This window comes from Siniperca chuatsi, linkage group LG22, assembly GCF_020085105.1.
Source record: "Siniperca chuatsi isolate FFG_IHB_CAS linkage group LG22, ASM2008510v1, whole genome shotgun sequence".
In the NCBI taxonomy this organism is placed as follows: domain Eukaryota; kingdom Metazoa; phylum Chordata; class Actinopteri; order Centrarchiformes; family Sinipercidae; genus Siniperca; species Siniperca chuatsi.
In genome coordinates, this window is record NC_058063.1 from 2,717,068 (window position 1) to 2,743,343 (window position 26,276).

At 40.1% G+C, this 26,276-nt stretch overlaps 1 protein-coding gene across 1 annotated transcript in view; it reads left to right on the forward strand.

Moving 5' to 3' along the window:
• Positions 1-26,276, forward strand: part of adam19a (ADAM metallopeptidase domain 19a) — a 212,519-nt gene that overhangs the window by 143,766 nt on the left and 42,477 nt on the right. The window contains exons 7-14 of the mRNA XM_044184761.1: positions 1,869-1,934; positions 2,553-2,624; positions 2,995-3,161; positions 7,903-7,987; positions 19,449-19,591; positions 20,014-20,191; positions 24,306-24,395; positions 25,912-26,107. Coding sequence (XP_044040696.1) covers positions 1,869-1,934; positions 2,553-2,624; positions 2,995-3,161; positions 7,903-7,987; positions 19,449-19,591; positions 20,014-20,191; positions 24,306-24,395; positions 25,912-26,107 — 997 coding nt within the window. The remainder of the gene's footprint in view (positions 1-1,868; positions 1,935-2,552; positions 2,625-2,994; positions 3,162-7,902; positions 7,988-19,448; positions 19,592-20,013; positions 20,192-24,305; positions 24,396-25,911; positions 26,108-26,276) is intronic.

Below are 26,276 nucleotides of genomic sequence, written 5' to 3' on the forward strand. Positions count from 1 at the left end.
TACAGTTTGTAACAAATCTCTGACTGATATGCAGTATCTAACATGTGCAAACAAGATGCAGATGCAAGAAGATTATCAACCTGAGGTATAAAAGAAAGGCAGTCATCAAGCCCAAATACCGAGATATTTATAACAGGAGACAACTTCTAACTTCTTTCCCTGAGCAGTAATAATATCCAAAGTGTTCACAGGCTTCTTCCTAGAGCTTGAGAAATGTATTACCTCAGTTTTATCAGTATTTAAAACCAGCTTTAGGTGTCGAAAGCTGAATCTGAATAATATTAAAAACAGCCTGCAATTTGACCATTTTAATATGATTTGTTCTGTTGTACTGCTCTTTGTGTCTGTACATGAAGTGCTGCCTTATTGACTTCTTGTGAATAAGATTTTATATAGTTTTCTAAAATACTTAAAACAGAAAACAAGCTATAATCCATCCATCCATTTTCTACCGCTTGGTCCCGTTAGGGGTCGCGGGTGACTGGAGCCTGTCCCTTTGGGCCTTAGGCAGGGTACACCCTGGACAGTGGCCAACTCGTCGCTAACGCTAACACAGACACAGACAAGGACAGACAACCATTCTCACCATTCTCACCACTCTCACATTCATTCAATACGGGCAATTTAGAGTTATCAATTTAACCTACACATGCATGTCTTTGGACGGTGGGAGGAAGCCGGAGAACCCGGAGAGAACCCACGGTAACACGGGGAGGACATGCAGACTCCACCCAGAGAGATTGTGTGATGTTGGTCTGGTCCGGGAATCGATCCCACGAACCCACGATCTCCTTATTGGGAGGCAGGAGCTTTAGCCGCTCTGCCACCGTGCACCCACAAGCTATAATGAAAATGGAAAATATTAATTAAACATTTCATTAAAATATAATATAAAAAAGTAAAAATTGTTCTTGTCTTTCTCAAATAGTCAACCTATAGTAGAAATAGGTCAATAAACATAATAAGTTATGTTAATGTTATTTATGTGTTTCATGTTATTTACAGTTTTGTTTTATTGTTTTTTAATTTAAGTTCAATTTATTTTACTTTTGTCGCTGTGTATATCCCAAACTCTTTTGAATCTGTCTGTCTGTGTATTATGCTTTTTTTTTTTTTTTTTTTTTGCAATTATATTTAAGGGGTAATACTCGCTAAGTTTGTTGATTGTAATGGATTCAAAAGTTCTCTCTTTCCTTCTTGGATGTCCAGATTAAAGGCTAAAAAAGCTGCGCCGGTTAAAATAGAAACACGCTGTCAGAAATTAACAGAGTTTGGAACAAAAGTGCCCTTGAATACTCATAAACGTTTGTTTTTTCCCCCGCTGTTCTTACTTCTTATTTTTTCAAAGAAACAAGATCTTTGTGCCGCAAATTGAGTGTTTATTTCAGAATAAACTCCCATTGGGCCATCCCCCCTTATTAACAATTTACCTACTGCTTGTATAGGAGTTTTACAGCAAGATAAGCTGCTGTATTTCTGTTAGCAAGTATTAATGGAAATAATGACATCTGCCCTCGGATACAATCCTAAAATAGCTTTATAAACCAATTTTATTCTTAAATAAATTAAAATAAAAGTCAAATAAACGTAAGATATTGACATCAAACATGCCTATAAATCTACACTGGCCCCTCTTTACTCGATGCCAAAAAAAATTGGTCCATGGTTGAACCCAATTGCCCACCCCTGGTATATAGTTTAGTATACAGTATAGCACCATGTAGTATAGTATAATATAATATAGTATAGTATAGTACAGTAGTACAGTGCAGTATATTAGAATATAGTATAGTGTATTTTATAATATAGCAAACCAATAATGTCCTGTGCATAACCATGTTTCCATCTGCCTTTGTCTTTACTGTCAGGTTAAAAGGAACACCTGGGGTACAACCAAGTACATGGAGCTGTACATAGTGGCTGACAACACACTGGTAAGCTGACAGTAACTCTCCACCTACCCCATCCATTCCACAGCAGAATATTCCTGCATACATCAATGTGAGTGTCACATTTGTCCACTGACGTCACACAGCCATCAAATAACACACCAGGATGGAAACAGAGTCTGCATCTTAAACAATTATCTCATTCCAGCTAATGAAGCTCTTTCATACTGAGAGCTGTGAGCTGAAATGGCAATGCAAAAGCATGTGGAGACGAGGCAGAAGGATTTGTCTGCTTAATGAGGGAGCATATTTAGGTGGAATCTAAAGGTGGAAGGCCTTTTAGATAGCCACTAAGCTGCAGTGATGAGATACTGTATCTTCATAAAAGTCAGTTTAGGGTTCTGTCTGCTACATTAATGCCATGGTAACAGCACATGGTGACCAATAAGAGTCTGGTACTCTCCTTCTGTAATTGGTATAATTATGATGATGGACCGGGGTAGAAGTGGTAAAGCAGGACTGGTTTGGTTATAGTGTTGTTTTCATGGGCCATTAGTCTCTGCAGGGAACTTTAGAAAGAATTGTCTCTAACATTTTATTTATTTTTCTGACCGCTGACCTTATTAATGTAGCTAATACTCCCCCATCTTTCCTGTCCTGCAGTTTAAACGGCAGAATAAGGACTATGAAAAGACCAAGACGAGGATAATGGAAATTGCCAATTACGTGGATAAGGTAAGGCTGATGGGTTCTCCTGCTGCACTTCTCCAGAGAACAAACAGCTCCAGTCAACAAGCTAATAGATATTGTTGTATAGTCGTTGCATATCTTGATGTCAACTATTACTGATCTACTTTGAAATTTGTTGTCTTTGAAGTTCCAAATAAATAATCAGTGAATGAAAAGTGTACACAAATATCTAATGTCATATGAAGCCTCATCAGGATTTAGTCAGTAGTGTCCTTCAACAGCCCTTAAGGGGAGATTGGGGAGAAATTGCCATGTGTGACCAGACTGTGTTATGGGAGCTTATGACATGATTGTGGACAAACCTGTGTTTGTGTGCAGGTACATACAGTATTTGTTGTTGTTTTTGTGTGTTCAGTTCTATAGGGCTTTGAATATCCGTGTGCCTCTGATTGGTCTGGAGGTTTGGACCGACAGGGACCAGTGTATCGTCACAGAGGAGCCAAACGCCACTCTCTGGTCCTTCCTCCAGTGGAGACAGAAGCTGAAATCCCGCAAGAAACACGACAACGCCCAGCTGCTGACGTGAGCAATGGACGCACACACAATTACATATTAATATAGGCTGCTGGATCTGTTCTAGCTCTAAAAACCCACTGTGCACTACCTGCTCAGCAGCAAACAGCAGACAGACACAGTTAGAGACCAGCTGGTGAACAGAGTGGAGCATTTAGCAGCTAAAGAGCCACATATTTATACTTTAAAGCTGCAATAATCAATATTTTAATACGAACAAAGGATCAAATGACTATGCATAATGTGAAAAGTGTTGCTCATAGTGTCAAACCCACAGATAATTATCACCCAACTCTGCAGTTCCCCTCTGCTCCATGGAGTTTTTTAGCATCTTTCAGCTCTTAGTTTTGGTTTTACAGCTAACCGCTTTGCTGTTTCGGTTCCCTCTCACCGCTCCCATCAGCCTTGTTTCCAGCAGCAGCAGCAGCTGTTTTCAGCCAAAAGCTCTGATAAAGCCACTGTACACGAGCTGCTCAGCAGCAAACAACAGACAGACACAGTTAGAGACTTGCTGGTGAACCTTACTCAAGCAGATTTTCATAGAAAAATCATTACTTTTACTCTTTTACATTTGGGTACATTGATCACTCTACTTTTACTTTTTAATATAAAACATTTTGCATTCATCCACATTCCAATAAGTGTCTGCTGATCCCAGGTCTATTGCTGAAGTGTTATCCTACCACAGCAACATCTTCTCAGAGCAGAGTAATGGCTGCAGTTACAGCAGCAGATTCAGATGAGACAAATCGTACTAGTTTCTTTTTCCACTGTCGGAGTATGGCTTTCAAATAGCAGCTAATATTAACAGACCACAACGCACCCTGTTGTCTCTCTCTCTCTCTCTCTCATTGACTGTCCCTTCACTTCCCTGTAGTTTCCCTTCTGTCTGTGGATTGCTGCTACAATGGGGGGGAAATGGAATCAGGGCCGAAAGTTCTATTTACAACCACAAAAAGCAAGCAGGCTAAGAAACCGAACTAAGTGACTTGGTCCGTCCATCTGTCTGTCTGTCGATCTCCTCTGCTCCGTTTCAGTGCTACGGATAGCACTGCACCTACACATGCACCCCCTAATTTTGCCATACTCATTTCACCATTTTAAGTTTCAATTTTATAATTAGATTCAGGAACCAAGACCACACCAGATCCTATTTCCGCACACAAGTACTTAAGCACACCTCATCCATTCACTTCCTGTTTGACTCAGTTTTGGCTTAGACATACATGTTACTCGAGTTATAATAAATAGTTCTTTGCTTACCTCACCATGGACTGCAAGCGGGTTCTAAACCCCTTGGACCGCGATCCAATTGATGATCAATCAGTGGTCTCTAAATCTCCTCCGTCCATAATCACATCCACTCCAACGCAACCAGCTACCCAGCCATCGCGCCGGTGCTCTGTTATCCACATCCCTCGGCACCGCATCGCCATTACTCTCCATCCAGCCGCTCTGGCCAGACACCACTGAACTTACACAGAGGCCGCAGCCGACATTGCTGACCTACGGGAGTAACCTGCTCTTCCAGACGCCTAACTTCCGACCAGCTAGACCCTCCACTCCCAACTCGAAGCCCCCGGATTAAGCTCCTACCTCTGCACATGCATCCATCCATCCCGGCTTCCTTTCTTCTTCCCTTCCTTCAGCTGTGGCTAACATAGCTCCTGCAGCTCCTTCTTCTTTTTCTCTCGCATCAACCACCACTAAGGCTGCTGTCCATACCGCCACAGCCGCAACAAGTCATGGCATTCCCTCTTCTGGACCAACTCCATTTCCTCCCGTGCTATCCCTGTTCCCCTTCCCAACCCCCCCTCCCCTACAAACAAAATGCGGTTGGGGCAACGTACTATCAGTGTCCTCTATCGGTCTCATAACGTTTGCTTTATGTATCAAATTACATAATATTTACATAAAAACGCAAGATCAAGGCCCCATCACTGCGATGTCACAAAACAACATCATGTACACGTTACAATTATGTTGTAAAAAGGTTACATTTGACAAGTTAATATAATACATTATATTTATGTCATTCTATAACGTTACCGCAACATTGCAGAACAGTCACAACATCTACATCCACAGCCACCTCAGCGACATCCAAAGAGCTCATCCTCACTTAGTCCCGCGAAGTTAACTTTGAAGGATCATGAAGCAAAGGCTCATCATGACGTAACCCATCCTGAGTCTCAATTCCCAGGATCGTAGCCACTCCTGGGTATTCATTCCGCATCAGAGCTGCCTACACAGCTTCTAGGGAGGGAATCCCCGAACTTATCATTAAAATTCTCGGCCGATGGTCATCTCCAGCATACCTTACCTATATATGCAACGATCTTAACGACATCAGAAAAGCGCACACACACCCTTCCGGTTGAGGTTCTTTTTGGGGGTTCTGTCTATCACTTGAAGAGACCACTCACCCACTCAGAGTCTCAACTCCCCGGTTCCACCAGTCTTCCAGCCACCAGCAGGCGCTGGTCCATCTTTGCGGGATGACGCAGTTCTGTTGGGTTGGTCTGTCTAATGCTGGACCCAATTCAGCACATAGATCCAAGAGCATGGCAGGGAATCTAAATTGGCGTAGGCCTATTAGCCAGTCATCATCATGGACCAGGAAATCATTGTGGTCCCTGAACACTCTTTCTCTTCTAATCCTTCCATTCGTGTTGTCCTCTACAGTGCCAGTGCATCCATCATGCAGCATTACAAGAGTGTCACCTCAGTATTTATGTTTACAGCAATCATACTGACTACTTCACACCTTGCCAAAATGATCGTGTCATTCAGTGGTATACCCCACCCTGGGATATCATTTGAAGAAGTTTGACAGGTGAACATAGTTTTATGTTGGTTTTGTTATGCTTGGCCTGTATTATGATTAGGACTGATGATGAGGATATGGAATGTAGCGATTGTATTATTTGAATTGAATTTACACAATCAATATGTGCAGGTGGTAAAGATGTGCTGGGTGAGTTGAGGTGAGAAGGCAGAGTGTGTGTGCACCATTGCGGTGTCTCCAGTGCACCTAACAGCACAGTCGTGTTCCTGCAGCGATTTTACACACAAAACTATATGAAAACTAAAATCGTACTTGGTAATATTTGCATAGTATTCGAAGATATTATTAAGAACTACTGATGCTCTGTTCTGCAATTCTTTAATGCTATTTGATGTACTACAGCCGATGATGATTTCATCAGTTACAGTCTGGCCCTCTCCTCTGCACTCCGGGGGTGGGGAATGTGATGGTGAGACAGCATTGATGAAATATTGAGCGGCCTTTAATTTAAGATTTTGCAGGGGAAGTGGTGTACGCCTCTTTCAGGCCCCGTTTTGTGTGTATAAATGAGAGCCCTGGATGTCTTCGCACCTGAGTGTCTGTGATGGGAACTGGGACTTGGGACATCTATACTGGAATTATCTAAGTTTAAGGACACTGTAACATGTTAATACTCTCTATATTTACTTGACATAATAGACATGGTCCATGCACATCTGATTTGCTGATTTATTTGCCAAAGCATGACAACAAGCAAAGAATGTCATTTTAAATACAATATAATAATAATGTAATATTCACATGTGAATTTTGTGATCACACTTGAGAGATACAGACTGGAAATATTGCCCTGCTGTATATGAAGCAGATGATCTAATCAGGAGATGATGATGTGAGATTTCATCACAAGGTGATCATAAATACAGGTGTATGTTTACTTCTTTACCTTCACCTGAGGAAGATCATTGGTGGTTGAAATGATGTCAGTCACATGAAATAAAAGAAAAAAGACAGTAGTGTGATGCTATTTTTTCTTTTTTCTTTGACTTGTTACATTACTTGCTACTCAAGTAATTTTATCAGTAAATACTTTTGTTGTTTTGATGACTACTTTTACTTCTACTTGAGTAATTGTTTTAACAAAGTAATAGTACTACTTGAGTACAGTTTTGGCTACTCTATCCACCTCTGACTAACACTCATTCAGTACTGATCTGTCATTCCTCCATTGATATTCACCTCAGGAGGAACTCATCAGTGAAAAAGCTGGTTTAGTTTTTGTTTGTGTGTGAGAACCTGCAGACTCTCTGCCCTCCTGATGTTAATACATGGGTTCATCATTGTACCTGAGCTAATAAGAAAGCTGATTAACTCCACATCCTCCCACATACCCTCCTATCCCCTGATGAGCTTCTGTGTGGCTCTAATGACAGAAACACTCCCAGCTTTGGGTCAGATAATTTCATATTGTGTTAGTGTATAAATTGACAAATGATTAGTTAAACAGAGATTATATTAAGCAAAAGCTGGCTGTAATTGGGCCGAACAACTTAGCATGCCGGCAGTAACAGCATCGCAGCTTGACTGCTGGCGTACACACACTCTGAGAGAGACACACACACACACACACACACATACATTCGTCCATAAGCAAAAGTAAATTGTTGGCCCCTCTTGCTCCATAATTAGCTGTGCTGATACCAAAGGGCCTATTTTGTTTTGATTCATCAGAATGAGTTTGTTTTTGGATGCTAAGTGACAACTGCCAGGAGACCACATAGTGGATTAAGGGTTCCTCGCACGCCCTCTCTCACATCTGACAGGCTTGTCATGTCTGCCACTGTGCACTGCTGTTTCATTTGCAATCACTGTGCATCCACTGTGGAGCCCGTAAGTGAACAGGGAGGAGATTGAGGTTAACTGATTTTTCATTATGTGTATGTGTTTGTGTGGCTCTGATAGCGGCGTGATTTTCAAGGGGACAACTATTGGGATGGCACCGCTGGAGGGAATGTGCAGCCTGGAAAACTCTGGAGGCATCAACGTGGTATGTGGGAATACATTTTTCCTCTTTTCTTCCACTTTCTATTTCCTCTCCCTGCGCTGTTTTATTTTCACTCGTGAAAACTCAGTCCATTTTTCCCCTCAATCTTTTCTCCCAGCTTCAATTCATCTTCTATTGATTGTCTATGTTTTTGTGTGTGTAGAACGTCCAAAATATAGACCTTTGGTCATTACTTCTACGTTTTGCTAGCCAGAAACTTTACTGTTACTTTACTAGTCCAGTATCACAGCTCTCATCAACCTTGTTTCCAACAGCAGCAGGCAGCTGTTTTCAGAGAAAAGCTTTGACAAATCCACTGTACACTACCTGCTCAGCACCCAACAGCAGACAGACACAGTTAGAGACTAGCTGGTGAACATAGTGGAGTTTAAAAGCTAAAGAGCCAGATATTTATCTTAGGAGTTGGTAGAAACCATCAGGTGGACACAAACACGACTCCTAATGAAACATAATGTTGTTGTGTCTGCTGGATGTGTAAATAGGCAAATATTTGCTACCACGATAGCCAACTACTTTATAACGTGATAATCAGATGTTGTGTTTACATCTTGTTCAGCTGCCCCCACGTAGCCAACTAATGGATGTCGCTTTAAAGGTTATTTAATGTTCACATTAAACTTTCTTATATGTATATGGTATCTATCCAGTTTTGGTTTTATTTGTCCAGGTTTTAAAATATTTGTGGGTGACAAATGAAAGAAAAACAAACACAGCCAGACATAACAAAAGGACATATAGCATCAGAGACAGTCACATACATCACTACATAGATTTGAAGATGAAAGTTTATATTATATCATTTGGTCTTATGGAGATGGTGGTGGAGAGCATTGTCTTACACGTTTGTCCCAAATTTTCCACAGGTGTTCAACTGGGTTGAGATCTGGTGACGGTAAAGGCCGTAGCATTTTATTCACATAATTTTCATACTCACCAAACCATTCAGTGAGCCCTGGTGCACGGAAGCATCTGCATTTGATATGTTAATCCACTCTTTTATTCAGGTTTTTCCTTTAATTTGACCCCAATACATATAGACCCCAATAGATACAATATGTATCTGTTGTTAAGGTTTATGCCTCCACCCCAATACAATAGAGGTGAATGGAATTTTTGAAATTTATTTACATACACTGGTGACCAAATGCCAACAATAGGAAAGATTTTAAAACTTTTGAACTTGAAATCCCACACTCTTCATCAGCAAAATAAAACAACAAAACAACTTGAAACCACCAGGGGATATTTTGCCAAAATTTTCCCTAAACTAATCAGTCCATACAGGAGTATTCAAATTATCACTTTGGACAATTTCAAGAAGGCAAGCACTCGTCACACCAAAAGAAATAAGCTCAACTGCTACATGAACTTAATTTTTTTTATTCATACCAATGCAATTGAATACGCACACATTGCCAATGAATACACAGATTGCAAATTAATACACAGCTATTTCAAATTAATACACAGATTCAGCAGCATAGAAAAGTGAAAATAATAATTCTTGCTCATCATGAATTGTATGTATATAAACAGCAACAGCACAGCAACAGCACAGCAAAGCTGAACCGAGAAATAGCCAAAATCAATGCAGCCATAGCGAGCTTACTGGCATTGCCAAGCAAACATAACCTGCACTGGGCCAAAGCATGCCATGTTACTATCAATGAAAGAAATTTGGGAAATGAGATGGAGCGCTCGTTGAACTGCGCCAGCAGGGATACTGAACTGCGTTCCCGTCAATACATCTGGCAAATGTCTGCTCTCTGGCCAACAAGATGGACGAACTGCTGCTTCTCCACAGAGCAAACACACACTTTTACAGATCGGCCGCACTGTTCTTCACTGAAACCTGGCTTGGTGAGCACATCCCGGAACACAGGGGGAGGCTGAATCTACTTTTACATAAATGAAGGTTTGTGTACAGATGTCACATATTTAGCAAATCATGCAGTCCTCATTTAGAGACTATTTTCATAGACTGTAAACCATTGTATTCACTGCAGGAGTTCTTCTCGTTCATTCTAGTCGGTGTTTACATCCCACCTCAGGCCTGTGTTAGTGAGGAGTTACAACACCTGGCTCACCAGACAGCTAACGTGGAGAAAAACCATCCTGACTCCCTGCTCATCGTTCTTGGGGATTTTAACAGAGCAAACCTTAGCCAAGAACTTCCAAAATACAGACAGCGCATTAAGTGTCCCATCAGAGATACAAACACTCTGTACCATTGTTATACTGTATTAAAGGACACCTATTGTTCTGTCCCCCGTGCAGCTTTGGGACTCTCTGTTCACTGTCTGGTTCATCTTCTCCCAACTTACAGACTGGGAGACAAATCTGCTAAGCCTGTGGTCAGGATGGACCAACGCGGCAACACTGGAATTACAGGCCTGCTTTGACTGCACTGATTGGAGTATTTTTGAGGCTGTAGCCACAGACCTGGATGAACTCTCTGACACTGTGACATCTTACATCACTTTTTGTGAGGACGTGTGTGCCGACTAAAACCTTCTCCACATACAACAACAATAAACCCTGGTTTACAGCAATACTGACAGTTTCATCAGACCAAGGAGGAGGCCTACAGGAGGGGGGACAGAATCCTGTATAACCAGGCCAGAAACACACTGATAAAGGAGATTATGGTAGCCAAGAGAAGCTACACTGAGAAGTTGAAAAACAGGTTTTCAGCCAACAACCCTGCGTCAGTGTGGAGAGGCCTGAAGGAAATAACCAGCTACATTATATTATATTCAGCTACGGTCAGAACAGCCTGGAGCAGAACAAACTCAAAACTGTGGAAATTACAGTGGACTTCAGGAGAAGCCCCCCAACACTGCCCCCATCACCATATCGAACAACACAGTGTCTGGTGTGGAAGCCTTCAGGTTTCTGGGATCCAAAATCTCCCAGGACCTAAAGTCGGGGTCATGATCAAAAAGGCTGAGCAGAGGATGTACTTCCTGCACCAGCTCAGGAAGTTCAACCTGCCTCAGGAGCTGCTGATCCAGTCTGTTCTCTGCACATCCATCACTGTCTGGTTTGAATCGGTCACCAGTTAGGACAGGAATAGACTACAATGGACAGTCAGAACTGCAGAAAAGATCATTGGTGCCAACCTGCCCTCCATTCAGGACTTATGCACGTCCAGAGTCAGCAAATGGGCAGGAAACATCACTGCAGATCCATCACACCCTAGACACAACCTGTTCCACCTTCTCCCCTCTGGTAGGCGCTACAGAGCACTGTACGCCGAAACAACCAAGACACAAGAACCAAGACACAAGAACAGCTTCTACCCACAGGCCATCACTCTGATGAACAGAGTCAAATTCCTTGTATGTGTACACATACCTGGCCAATAAAGCCGATTCTGATTCTGAAAGCATAAGCAGCACAGCAGCAGATACTTAGACTCGGCATAATATGGCACACCATTTGCGCAAATAACGTCTTAGAGATTTGTGTTTAGGCGACATTAAAATGCATGTTAACACGTAGAGTTTGGGTATATTAACACGCTATATTTTTATGCTTTAACACAACCTCATTGGTTGTGGCCAATGAGGGACCTTGATTCAAGGCACTCATACATATTCATGAGGAGGGTTTCATCAATGATGTCGAACAACAACGCAAGGGAGTATTGTGCATAAATTACTGATGTGGGCGTCTACACATTCATTACAGGTACCTACATACACCGCAAAGGAAATGATGCGTATGAAATGTAAGCCGAGTAACGAGTTGTGGTTTAGAAGAAGCCAAGTTAAACTTTCAGCGGGGGACGGTGAAGATTCAGAAGCAGAAGAAAGCTACATTGAGCTGAGAGTATTTCAGACAAAATCCCTCCATAACATTGTTGACTAGAGCGGTGCTCTGCCTGTCATAGTTTACTTAATCTGTAAACATCTCTATGAGGCCCCAAGATGGTAGAATCTATAAAAAAAATCTAATTTCTTTTCTTCTGAAGAAATATTGTGATGCGTGTGTAGCCCGTTGCTAAGTACAATCCAAAACATTACAGGATCATCAGCATAAAGCGGAATTCCATGTTAAAGATCAGGCATACATGGTTGCTCATACTTGCTGGGCAATCATCTTCATTAATTGATGGGACAAACATGTGAATGTGCATAGTAACGCCTAGTTACTAGACTGGTAACATTACAAGCAGACACAGATTTGGAAATGATTGTTATTGATATTGAATGGGATAAACAGTGCATCATCATGATAAAGTTAACTACAGGCACTCACTACAGGTGAGCCATAGCTTAGCCTAATATTTTGGTTTGTGTTCTCCACAACCTGATCAGCTGGGAACAGCAATTGCCAAAAAATGCTGTGCCTCAGACTTCCTTTCTAACACCCTGTTGTCTGTGACAGGTAGTTGCATCTTAACACGCCAAAATGAGACATCTTAAGGTGTAGAAAGTCTACCTGACGCGTCAATTTTTGTTTTGTTAACACTTAAAAATATAGACGTCTAAACAGAAAATCTCGAAGTTATTTGGGCAAATAGCTATTACAAACAGCTGATGCCAATCAGCCAATAGAAGCGCAACATCAGTGCTCTGCCTGAAGTAACGAACGCTATGCTTCATTAAGGAAACCATAATATTCATTTTTGAGAAGCCGGAACCAGAACATTTTTCCAAAAAATGCACTCAAAAAAATTAATCAATTATCAAACTAGTTGCAGATTGATTTTCTGTCGATCGACTAACCAATTAATCGACTTTCCAGCTCTACAACACTGTGTTTACAGCCTGTTTCCACTGGCCCCGGGTTGCAAAAATATTTCTCAGTCAGCTTACATGAACACACAATATTCTGCTAAAGTTGAAACCATCTTAGTTATTTCATATGACGAATTTTTCTGTCAGTGCTATTTTATCTGAGCTTATCTTGCTGTTTTGAGGTTGGAAAATGTGATGTGACATACTTCAGTGCACCAATCAGGATTTAGTTACGTTGTGGGTTTTTTTTTGCCTATGTTGCCAAGACTGTCAATCAAATCAGATCAAACCACACCCACACAGTTCTGAGTTTTTGGACTGTTAAGCTCTTAATGAATAATACCTAAGGATCATTTTTGAATTGTTGATAATTTAGTCATGAATATTTAATATTATGGCGAAATACTTTTTAATTTTAAGGGGCTTTAATAGACACACAATATATTCTTGCAGATCTTAAATCAAAGGGAGTAATTTAATTGGTCAGTATTCACTGTGTGTACAAGCGCTGTGTCTCTATCTCTGTGTCAGATCTCTGTTCTCTCTATCTTTTGTCGATATTTAAAAAATATGCAAACCTAAACTGAATACTGTATGTGTGTGTAACACATGCGCTAATATTCAGATAAGATTTCAGTGTATTGTTCAGCCACACTTCATATGACACAGTGAGTAAGGATTATTTACTCACCTCCTTCCTGTAGTACTACTGCACTGTCTAATATGGTCTACAAATGGTATTACAATAAACACTTGATAGATAGATAGATATAGATAGATAGATAGATAGATAGATAGATAGATAGATAGATAGATAGATAGATAGATAGATAGATAGATAGATAGATAGATCATTATATATAGTGTTTATTGTAATATTCAGTTTCCTCAGCAGCTGCTGATGTGCAGTCTGCTGCCAGCTTCGCTCTAGTTTTGCCTTATGTGTTGTTTTTTTTTTTTTATTTGTCATAACATGCTCTTGTGAATATGCAATTAGCTTCCTAACGTAACACTGTTTTATATCCAGTCTTTTCAACTTTAAGAGAGATATCACTTAATTCATCCCAAAATACATTTTTGTGCCAAAGATATATAAATGACAAATGATAGTGCAGCTCAGGAATGAAAGTGCAGGGTACCGGTTACTATGTTATAAATGCAAGCAATGAAAAAAAAGCAGCCTAATTACAAGTGTAATGCCTACTGTAGTGTAATAGAGAGTAATCTAATCTACCTAATCTAATCATAACATATGACACTGTGTTCACGAATCTCACAAGAATAAAGGTATGCCTTTATTCTTGAAATATTACTTTTTTTCTCAAACTTTGACAATGACCTTTCACACAATTTTACTTTAAATGATGAAAGAAAAACAAATTTACAAATTTACACTTGAAAATGATATAATCTAATGGACACCACTTAGAAACACATTAAAACATAGCTGAATAAACATGAGGAGTGTCCTGCTATCACATATCATCAACTTTCCCCCTATAACTATTAGAGCTTCCATTCCATTAGAGCTACTCTTTTTTATTAGTCATTAGGTTTTGCAAAGAAGCAGGCCACTGGTCCTCACAGACCTAATCAAGTTAAAGAAAAGATGCAAAGTCATAGATGAAAGCCCTCTAAAAGTTTCCCTGCAAACAATATGTTGCTACAAAAGCAAAGCAAAATATTGTGTCAATCAAGAGAAATTTCCTATTAGGCCTATCAAATTAAAAAATCTGTCGGTGTATTGAGTAAAAATTATGTGAGTAGATTTCTTGAAACTAGCAGAAAATTAAACCACAACAAAACACAAGTTGACAATTGTTTAAAACAAGTAAATCACTTTGACACTATGAGCAATGAAACTTCGGTTCTTGAAACTAAAGCAACCCCTGTGCTCTTAAAATAAGGCTCACTCGACTTGTTTCACGAATCTTCTAGAAGCAGTTAGCACTTATTAGCGCATTCTTCTGTTACTGTTAAAAAACTAGCACAGAATGTATTAATTAGTGAGCTTTAGATGTGTTGGTAGGTATACTTTTGGACTTTAGACGGAGCCAGGCTAGCTGTTTCCCCCTGCTACCAGGCTTTATGCTAAGCTAGACTAACCACATCCTCACATCTTTTCAGATTTGTTTCTTGTCAGCTCTTAATGAAAAGTAGATTTAAATCAAATCATTGCCAGTTACTGTACCTTACTTACTAGTTATATTAAATGTATATCTAATGCAATCTAATGCAAGTGGTGCTTGACAAGAGCTTAATTTTGGAGAAAAACATTTGATCATCCTAAAATAAGATGTTTTGACTTTCTTGGATTGCCCTTTTTGCAGTGTTGCGTTTTTGTGGTATTTATTGTAGTTTTTTTATCTTCTGTTTTTATTGTCAGAACTGCCATCTCTGTACAGTTTTCTTTCACCTAAGTTTGAACGGCTTTGTTTTTATCTGGACAAATGAACTGACTTAAGGTACAAGGTAATTTATTTATTATTTTACAACACAAGTACAACGAAATTAGCATGTAGTCCCTTCATGCTACACACAATAATTAAATTTATATTAGAATACGGTAACATAAAATAAATTAAACAAAACGGTTTATGCAGTTATTTATATACATACACGTATTACACCCAGGAATTAATTCTGCAGTGCATTTTTTGAATTTGCTTCTGGTGGAATGTAAACAGCAGATAGAGATAGTGATGATAATATGGATTTCTTCTTCACATAAAAAGTTTGACATTTGTGAGACAGTGTCCGTCCACTTTGCCTGCGTTTGAGCACCAAGCATCATCGATGTGAACACAGAGTCCTCCTCCTTTCATCTTGCCGGAGTCTTGCGCTCCTTCAGCCCGGTACGCGGTCCGCCCGTCGAGAGCTTGATCCGGGATGTTGATGGAGCAGGTCTCTGTAAAGATGTGGGCACAACAGTCTCTGATTCCCGTTGCTTGGCCAGCCTGAGTCCCATTTCGTCCAGACCGGACATTAGCCAGGAGCAGCCTTAAGTCAAAGCTGGGCCAGCAAGGCTCCTATCCCGGCTGTCTGTCCTCTCCTCCTGGGAGATCACAGCAGCCGCCGTCCTGGTCCGGTTGATCTGGCTCTAGGTCCACTGCTCTTTAATCCAAACCCAGGCTTCCTTTTCCGATGACAACGATATTGTATTTCTGTTATAAGTAATACATGTTTGAGCAATAAAGCACAGAAAAGAAAAAATAACATGCAAAAAACAAGAATGTAGCTAGCAGAGTTTGAAGGAGCTACAGGCCACAGCATCTGCCATGCGCAGCCGTTACCATAGTCAAGGAAAGGTACCAGAGTAACCTGCTTGTCACATCATGCTTAGGATCAACACAGTCAGGAAAAGCAATATTTTTTGTTTAAAAACATGAAGGAACTATATGAGGCAAATCTGCCTCTTGTTTAACATTCAAATCTTGTCTGTTTGCCTGCAGCTTTAATATACTCACTAGTAGTATTATTCAGCTTGTTTAACTGTATGGCTTCATATACGTGTGTAGCAGTGGACTGAATGGACACAGCCGAAGAGATTGATAGCTTTTAATAGGCTGTTAGCTCTCCTGTGGGCAGACGTGGCCTGTAGAATCCAAATGTCCTGTGGCTGACCGAGCTGTGGAGTCCCCGCTCACCACCACAGAACCAGCACACAGCTTACACACGTTACCTCTGTGGTTTGGTCCTCAGACCGCTAAATAGCATGTGAAGGATTGCACTGCAGAACATCAGCATTTCCAGACAGTTAACACGTCCCTATTTTATACAGTATGCATAATTCAGAAGCAGAGCTAAGAGTGAATGACAGCTTTCAGCGGATCAAAGAGGAGCTAAATACATCTGAATACCGTCACTTGTGTGTGTGTTCATGCAGCTCTCCTCTTGTGAGTTTGACTTTTTTACCTTTGGAACTAGGACATTGTAGCTATTTCTTACTTTTACAGAATTTCAGATTTGACTTCAAACACATGCACTGAATATGTACCTTACTTTTATTTTATTTTTTGGCAGTATCTTCCACTGAATGCTTTATGCCAACCAGCCATTTAGCAAGTCCAGATGGTTCTACACTTAAAAAATCTGTGTCTTATCAATTATTTTTTATCCACGATAGCGGCGTAGCTCTAGCGATGGCAATGTAGGTCGTTCATTTGGTCCACCACTTTGGTCCAGACTGAAATATTTTGACAAATTGATGGGTTGCTATGGAATTTTGTAGACATTTATGGTGCCCAGAGGTGAATCCTAATGACTTTGGTGATCCCCTTAATCTTTCATGTGTGCTATCATCAAGTCAAAACAATTTTTGTCCAATAGTTTGGTTTAAGACCACATACTTGCACAAGCCTCAGCTGTACTTTATGTTTAGTGCTAACTAGCAAGTGTTAGCATGCCAACACACAAAACTCAGACAGTGAACATGGTAAACATCCATCCACCCATCCATCCATTAGCTATACCCGCTTATCCTTTGCAGGGGCATGGGGGGTGGGGGGGTCTGGAGCCTGGGCCCTGGACAGGTCGCCAGTCAATCACAGGTCTGACACATAGAGACACACAACCATGTGTAATTTTTGTAAATACCTCTGTCACAGAGCCAGTGTATCTATTTATTCAATCTGAAGGCCTTTTTGGGAAACCTCCATTTTGGGGGGAGAAAAATGCTGTTTTAGTCTGAATGCCTGCCCCTGACTCATAAACAAGCTCTGTGAGAATTTAAAGATAAACTTTCCCTAAACATCCTGTCTTACTTTCCTTTGGGGTCATAAAATGACCTCTGCCATGACTCAGAGAGGACGCCAATAAAAGTTAAGTGACAGTACACCAATTTATGACCCTCAGTAATCTCCCTGTAGCGTAATCGTGCTACCGTGAGTTCCTCTGACACCACGCTGACACCAGGGTTTCAGTGTATGTTCTTTATTTCTGTTGTTCTTTCTTTCTTTCTTTTCTGTCCATACGCTCTTTCTCTTCTTCCGTCCGCTCTCCAACCGCCTCTCTTCTCTCTCTTGTCCAGCATGCTACTGTATTTAAGGAGAGAATAATTAGTTAACCGGATTCAGCTGTGCCAATTATCTCTCCTTGATGCTGCTCACCTGAGCAACTCCCCCACCTCTCCCTCTGCAGCTTAAAGCTACCCATACCCACCTCCACATACCCCCGGGATGATATCTGGACTTCATCAATAAAAGAAACAAAAGAAACCAACTTTGCAATTCAGAGTCAAATGTACATTAATTGATATGCCATGTTTAGTTAATGTTATAGGAAGAATGCAAAGTTTATTTCAACATGCTGATTTTGATTTTGAACGGTGCATTTTCACTGGTCAACGCCACAATGATCCACTTATCTGATTACACTGGTCCTCTATCTTTTATCAGTTATTCATCGCTGTATTCATCTTTACTCGTGGTTGCATTTATCCATTTGTTTGTGTGTTGTTAGTTATGTGTGTAATAAATGTTTCACGTATAAAGATCGTTGCCTTTGTTTTCTGTAACTTACATTCATTCTCTTTATGTGTCCATTCCTTGTTTTACCTCTTGCTACCTGATTTCAGGTTAATTCCCTCACAAAGCTAATTTGTGCATTATCTCTCGACTGATCAAGACAAACGGCTTAGTGTAAAGCTGAGCTAAATTTTAACTGTGTTAAATGGTGGAGAATGTTAATTAAATTCTTCTTATTATAATTCTTATTCCCTACATTTTGATACAGAATGCAGGCAGAAACATGTAGATTTCCTACAGATGTTGTTTAGACTACTGTAGAATGAAGGTAGTCATCTTGCTTTTCTCACCACAGTCTTCCTTGTGTCACATGTAATTCCCATCAGCACTCCGTTTAGACCTGTTTTTTAGAGGCAGAGGATTTTCCCCGCAAAACTGACCATTACAAATTGCGTGACCTCAGTAAATCCAGCGGAAAACATAATCAACCTCTGTTACCATGTCTCCTCTTATTATTTGTGCAATCTTCCCTTAAATGGAAATGCAATAAGGAGAGGGGCATACCTTGCAAACACAGAAATAACCCACAAACTGTGACTCCAGTTTGGTGTGCCTGTTAAATACATCACTTATGTCTCAGGCATGTGTTTGGGTTTGACTTTATTATAATCCCAGAGGGCAATAAATAGGTATCAAGAAAATTAAAAAACATTACGAAAACACAAAGAAAGATACACAAACGTGTATCTGAATGCTCCAGGTTCACTATGTGGCATTTATGGTAATTTGATAATTGCACATTTGTTTTACTGAAGTACAATATAAACTGAAATAATAGGGGTCTTAAGGTGACACCTGCATTATTACCTAATCTTGAGGCTTGTCTTATAGAGGGACCCTGAGTTCAAATGTAGTGTCATGGCCTTTATTATTTCACTTTATATTGTGGTTAGATGGGGCATATTCCTCAATAAAGTTACCACAACTTAATTACTGATGGTACTGATTATTGAAGTATTGCACAGAAGGTGGGACAAACAGGGAGCAAGGAGGTCAACAGCTCATATATGGCCTGACACATATGAAAAGAGGCTTTTGCATGAAGTATGTACTTTGAATCCTACAGTAACTGGATGTTTTTCCATTTGTACAGCTATGCCTATCAGCCTACACATGATGTTGTCAGAGTTATCCGAGTCATATAAATGAGACCTCCCTCTAATTCGCCCACAGGACCATTCAGAGCTGTCCATTGGCGCTGCAGCCACCATGGCCCACGAGATCGGCCACAACTTCGGTATGAGTCACGACCACGATGGCTGCTGTGTGGAGGCCACAGCTGAGCAGGGAGGCTGCGTGATGGCTGCCGCCACCGGGTGAGCCTCAGGCACTGCATCAAGCTTCAGCACAAACCAGCTCACACTGAGCTTTTGTAGCAAACAGACTGTAATATGAATAACACTTTCAACAGCTGAAGGAAAAAATTACATATTAATGTGACTCTTCTTGTCACTTGAGATTTTTGATTTCTTTCAGATATAAAACACTACTGTATTATGATCATCATAAATTTTTTATCAAAAGTTTTCATTGATATTGTATATGTAAATTCTGGCTTCAACAGAATGAAAGAAAACATTTCCCAGTTGTGATAGCTTTTGTATGTTGTCCTACAATACCTCAGAGCATCGCATAGAAACACAAGGAACTACTGTTACATCTGAGCAAGGCAAGAAAAGAATAATCTTTGTAATATAATTTTGCTCCTCAAACACTGAATGAAAATGTTCCTGTCCAGGCATCCATTCCCACGTGTCTTCAGTCGCTGCAGCAAACGCGACCTGGACAGCTACTTCCAGAAAGGAGGGGGCATGTGTCTCTACAACATGCCCAACATGAAGGACCTGGTGGGGGGCAAGAAATGCGGTAACGGCTTTGTGGAGGACGGAGAAGAATGTGATTGTGGAGAACCTGATGTAAGCATATTTGTTCATTTAAAGTTGTCTACTACCCCAACCCCTTCACTTCAAATCAAATTATTTCTAGTGATATCTAGGTTTTTCAGAATCAGAATCAGAAATACTTTATTGATCCCCGAGGGGAAACTCTTTTGTTACAGCAGCTCGCCTTTACGTCAGTGCACACAGGAATAGAAGTACTAGCAAAAAATATAATACACTATAATACAAGTCAGAACATAAATTAAGTACCAAGTGGGTATAAATATAAAATAAAATATGTGTGAAGTACCAAGTGGGTTTACCGGTTGATGATAATAATACGGTATAAGGCAATAGTGCATTTAAAGGACCATACTGGTGTTTTTGCCTATTTACTCCATACTGTGGTGTTGTAGATGTTTAAATGTGTTTTTCCACACTTCTAAACAATGTTTGATTTCCATTCATTTCCATATGGTATGATGGTATGAACCTGCAGACTGCATTACTGCACAGTGTAACATAACTTTGACAACAAAAACTGACCTCATGTTTGCAGTGATGTTTACCTATATCAAGTTTCAAGTTTTTGTCAACAGATTTTCATACTGTACTAAACTGAATAAAAAAAACATGGCTGCCTATTGACAAAATAATCTTGCCACAAGGTCCACTCAGTAGCTTTTCTGAAGATTTCAATCATAACACATAATCTTCGTCAGCAGATAGAGCTGCCCAGTTGTCGGAGAAATGTAGGTGTTCAAATTTCATTCCTCTGAGCATTTTAAGGACTTCTCATCCATGTTAGCTTGAAGGTGTAACGTCTCTGGATGAGTTGCAGACAAGAACCCAAAAGCACGACACAGAAACAGGCAATGTAGAAAGTTTACTTATGTCAGGCAGGCAAAGGTCAAAACCGGGAGATTGAGCAAACACGCAAACAAATCTTGGCAGGCAGTAAAAATCCAAAGTCCAGGAATTAGGCAAAAAGGATCCAACAGGCAGGTCAAGAACGCTGGAGAGCTAGGCAAAACACACTAAATAATCTGGCAGGGAGGGAATGAACTGGACGGTATAAATACTGAGGGACTAATACAGGGGTGAGCTGCAGGTGAGGAAATGGGCGGGGAAAACCAGGTGAAGGGAATGAGGTGATAGCAGGGCTGGCAGGCTTTGTGACAGAAGGTTGCGATCGGAAGTTTAAAAAGAAGGAAAAAAATGTCAAATTGACTGCCTAAATTTTACTTATGAACAGTTTTGTGGTACTTGTACTTCACCTGAGTATTTCCATTTTATGACAATACTTCTACTTCACTTCATTTCAGAGGGAAATATTGTACTTTTAGTCACTAGTTTCTAGGTAATTCACATATTAAGATTTTGCATAGAAAACCTAAGAATACTTTATTATTGTTGTTAAAGGAATAGTTCAATATTTTGGTAAAGCTTTTTTTTTCTGAGCATGTGACGACAAGACTCCAGGAAGCTGCACACAGTCACTGCGCCCGACTGTCAAGAAATAGTTTTACATTTCTGTTTTTGTAAGTATTAAAAACACAAGATGCAACGTAACTATCATATTGCCAACCACGAGCTTTAGAAGTGTTGGTAGGTGTATTTTTGAACTTTGGAAAGAGCCAGGCTAGCTGTTTCCCCCTGCTTCCAGTCTTTATGCTAAGCTAGGCTAACCACGTCCTGGTTAGCCTAGACTAACCACAAAGTAAGCGTACCTTGAGTTAAGATAATTTTGTTAAGCAAGTACAGGCTAAAAAAAACAGGCTAATGTAAAGCTTACAGCTAACTTGCTGACTCCACTTACTTGCAACGCTATACTTCCTGTTTGCACCACCCAGAGCATGATGGGAACTGTAGTGCCAAAACCCTGACTATGTTTATCCCAAATAGAAATAAGAAAAAGAAAAGGAGTTTCAAAATCCATGAAATATAAGCTTTTTTCATATAATATAAAGTATGGGAAGTATAACATTAAGTTAAAATGATCTATCTTTTTATTCTATTTGTTACTTTTTAGATGTCACTGGTGGAAAAAGTCACTGTTTTTTACCTCAGGTTTTACTTTGTGTAGCGCAGCATCATTGCGACCTCATCATTAATGCGCTCTGCGTTGCTTTTGTGCAACACAGCTGAAAGATTGCTGAAAGTTTTCACAAATCGGAATTAAGTGTTTGCGCTCTAAGGTTAAGTAAACCTTTGGTTCAAGAAGCAGAGCAAATTGAAAACAGAGGAAGCAAATTGGCAGCTGACAGCAGCAGCGCTGCTGACGGGGCTGTTTGTTGTGACTCCCACTCAGAGAAGAGCTGACAGTCGAGCTCAGGCTGCTGACAAGCCACCTGTTCTTAGCATTGCAAATGAGACGAACTATAGAATGCTGCTTAATGGTCTCACTTTGTGATTTCCTCCACTGGTGACAAATGCATGATACACATGACATACATATGGGTGTGGAGTTCCAAATTGTAAACTAAATGCAATCCTCTGTTTCTTGATTTTCAACAAAGGAAGTCAGAATCCTTTCAAAGCCAAATCTTTTACAATCACCAATATTTTACAGTAACACTAGAAGGGCAGGTTTTTATTTTGAAAATCTAATAAGACAGCGTTGTACAGAAAGTGGGAGTGTGGAAAGAGAGACATTTTTAGAGTTTTTCAAACAACATTGGCTCAGTCTTGTTGTTCTAATGGATATCACACTACAAACAAGTCAGTGCAGTGCTTTTTGTTGTTGTTGTTGCGTTCACCCATAATCCCCTCTCCGTTCCTTCTTGCTGGTATAATTGGCATTTTTTCTCTTGCTTGAGTCAACTCCCACATTTGTTTTGAGTGTAACCGTGGCTTGGCAGAGGGTGCCATGGCAACGGGAGGTGTTGTCTTTGTGTTTTTTTCTTCCTGCCAACATCTGTTGAAATTGTGTTTTGTCAGTCACAGTTGTCAATCGTCTGTCGCCTTGGAACTACTACTCAGACGTTTCTAATGAGGGAGTGTGTGTGTGTGTTTGATGAGTACCATTTTCTAATAAGTTACCCTATATAAAAGGTTTGTCTTTTTAGTTTTTTTAGACCCCTCCAATGGACCGTTTGACCTCTGACCTTCTGGATGCTGCGTGCTGCAGGGCATCTGGACAGAATTAATTTATTAACAATATAACCCCTTTTTAATGACTTAGTAATTAGAACTGCTGACCAGATAGTTTATCACCCATCATTAATGACTTACTGACCTTTAAACTGCTGACTTTATATTTATTGCCCTTTATTAATGACTTACTAACCTTTATGACTGCTGACTTGATGTTTATTACCATTTATTAATGACTTCTTAACATTTATAACTGCTGACTTAATGTTTAATTCAATTCAATTTTATTTATATAGCGCCAATTCATAACAGAAGTTATCTCATTGCACTTTTCCTACACAGCAGGTCTAGACCGAACTCTTTATAATATTAATTACAGAGACCCAACAAATCCCACCATGAGCAAGCACTTGGTGACAGTGGCGAGGAAAAACTTCCTTTAAGAGGCAGAAACCTTGGACAGAACCAGACTCAATGGTGGGCGGCCATCTGCTGCCGCCGTGTTAGGTTTTGAGAGAGAGAGAGAGAGAGAGGTTTTTGAGAGAGAGGCAGAGAGAGACAGACCCTTTATTAATGACTTCTTAACATGTATGACTGCTGACGTAATGTTTATTACCCTTTATTAATGAATTAATAACAGTAATCATTGTTGACTTGATGTTTATGATGATGACTTGATTCAATTCTGCAGACCTGACTTTTATTACCCCTTATTAATGGCTTAAATTTCTTTCACAACCCAAATGTTTTTATAAAGGGTTTATAATTGATATATAAATTAATGTATTATCATTATTAAAGACATTTAAAAGCCATTTTAACCTTTTACTTTTAAACCCTCAATAAAGGGTGACCCACTGTATTAGAATCAGAAATACTTTATTGATCCCTGAGGGGAAACTCTCTAGAAAGTGCTACTGTTTGATGGGTATATGTTGAAGAAGAGGTGAACTAAGATTGACTGGGATTGGGCGTGTAAATTTAGGAAATTCTGTGTTCGAGCTGTGTTCACTTAGCTGTGATAACAAGAGTGTGTGTGTGTGACTGTTTACAGGAATGCACCAATGACTGCTGCAATGCCAATAATTGCACCTTAAAGGAGGAGGCTCAGTGTGCCCATGGAGTGTGCTGCGAGGGCTGCAAAGTAAGAAACACACACAAACACACACATGCAGGCATAGGAGGGAGCTCACCTCGTTTGCAGTAGTATTTCAGTATCATTAGTTCATTGTCAGTCATCATGTCAGTGTGTTGACTTACTGTACCCTCGGCATGTGTCAGCTCCCATCTCAACAGGGCTTGTCGTCTTCACATCAGACCTACACCTCTCATCTCTGCTCTTATCTCACTGTTCAAATGCACATCCGTACATCCCACTGTAATACCCAGAACTGTGAACCCAAATTCTTTTGAGCTTTAACCTGACAGAAGAGACAAAATACTAAAGATGGCAAATACTTGTGCACTGTCTGCAGAAGAGAAACTATTCCCCCTCTCATTGTGTTTGTGTTCTCATTGCAATTTTGTTTATCTTTATCTATTTTTCCATGCTGAATATGGAATATATTAGTATCCTCATACTTATGTACGCGTTTCATATTTAAGCATATTTTCATATCTTGCATACTTAGTTTCAGTTCTACTGCCACTGCTGCTATTTAACATATTATTGTTTTTTTACTTTTAGTTTATGTTGATTTTTACTTAACCTCTTGAAGCCTGTTTTACTTCCTTTCAAAATTCCCCTTAAAGCTGAACTTAGTTTTCTCAAGAGTTGGCAGATATCAAAAACAGAGCTAAAAGGAGAGTGAATATTGGACTTACATTCATCAGGTAGACACAAACACAATCCAAATGAATGACCAAGATTCAACCCAAGATTCCATGTTTTTTGAGTGCACTGTTCCCTCAAATGTAAATAAAAATATGTTTGAACACACACATTGACACATTTTGTGTCTTTTGAAACGTTGGCTCTTCACTGCAATTTAAAATTAAGTTCTGCAGGTTTGAACAAGGCTTGTCTATACAACATGAGTTTGTAAAGATATAACCACCCAGCCATCTCACATTGTTACATAACATAACACAATAGCTTGTTGTACTCAGATTAAAACAGTTTAAAAATACTATAATGCTTATGTCTTTTGTCCATATATTTCTACTTACATGCTTGGTGTAAGATTATCAGTTAAGTTGAATTCCTCTGACTGTTTTTTGCTCTGCCAGGGCCAAAATATCCTGCTCCGAGGCTCTCTGGCAAAAATTAGCTAATGGGCTCTTATTGACCCCCTTTCCTCCCACTCTGTCTCTGCATTAGTGTAGAACAGACATGGTATCTTAATTTTATTTTCTATAAAGCCCAGATTCCAGCCAGCACTCCTGTCCTGGAACACTACCTGGCCCCAGGCTTGTTGTAATATCATTAGTTTGTGATAATTTATTAAATGCAAATTTATTAGGGAATATTCACCATTTAAACGCACTATCAAGTGAAATAATAAAGGTCTTTAAACTAGATTTTTTACAAATAAATAGTCCATCCATCTACAGGAAAGGGTCCACTATGCATCATCCCTCTGAGATTCACCACATCAGACTTTATCTTCATGTTGTTTCAGATGTCTTGTGCTCTCCCCTCCCTCTCTTCTCACTGCCAGTTGAAGCAGGCAGGTACCATGTGCCGGGGGCCAGCAGGAGCTTGTGACCTGCCAGAGTACTGCACCGGGGCCTCTCCTTACTGTCCTGCCAACGTCTACCTGCTGGACGGCTCCTCCTGTCAGTACGGACTGGCCTACTGCTACAATGGCATGTGCCTCACCCACGAACAGCAGTGCCTGCAGCTCTGGGGCTACGGTAATGAAAAGTCTATCACCACACAATACAGACCATACACTTAACCACTTCACTCAATATTACAGGGATATATAGTACATGCCCTCAGACCAATGCTAAGCTCCTGTTTAAACACTCTAAAATGAGGGATTTACCAGTGGAGGTTTTAAAGGTCAGTGCTTTTATTTTG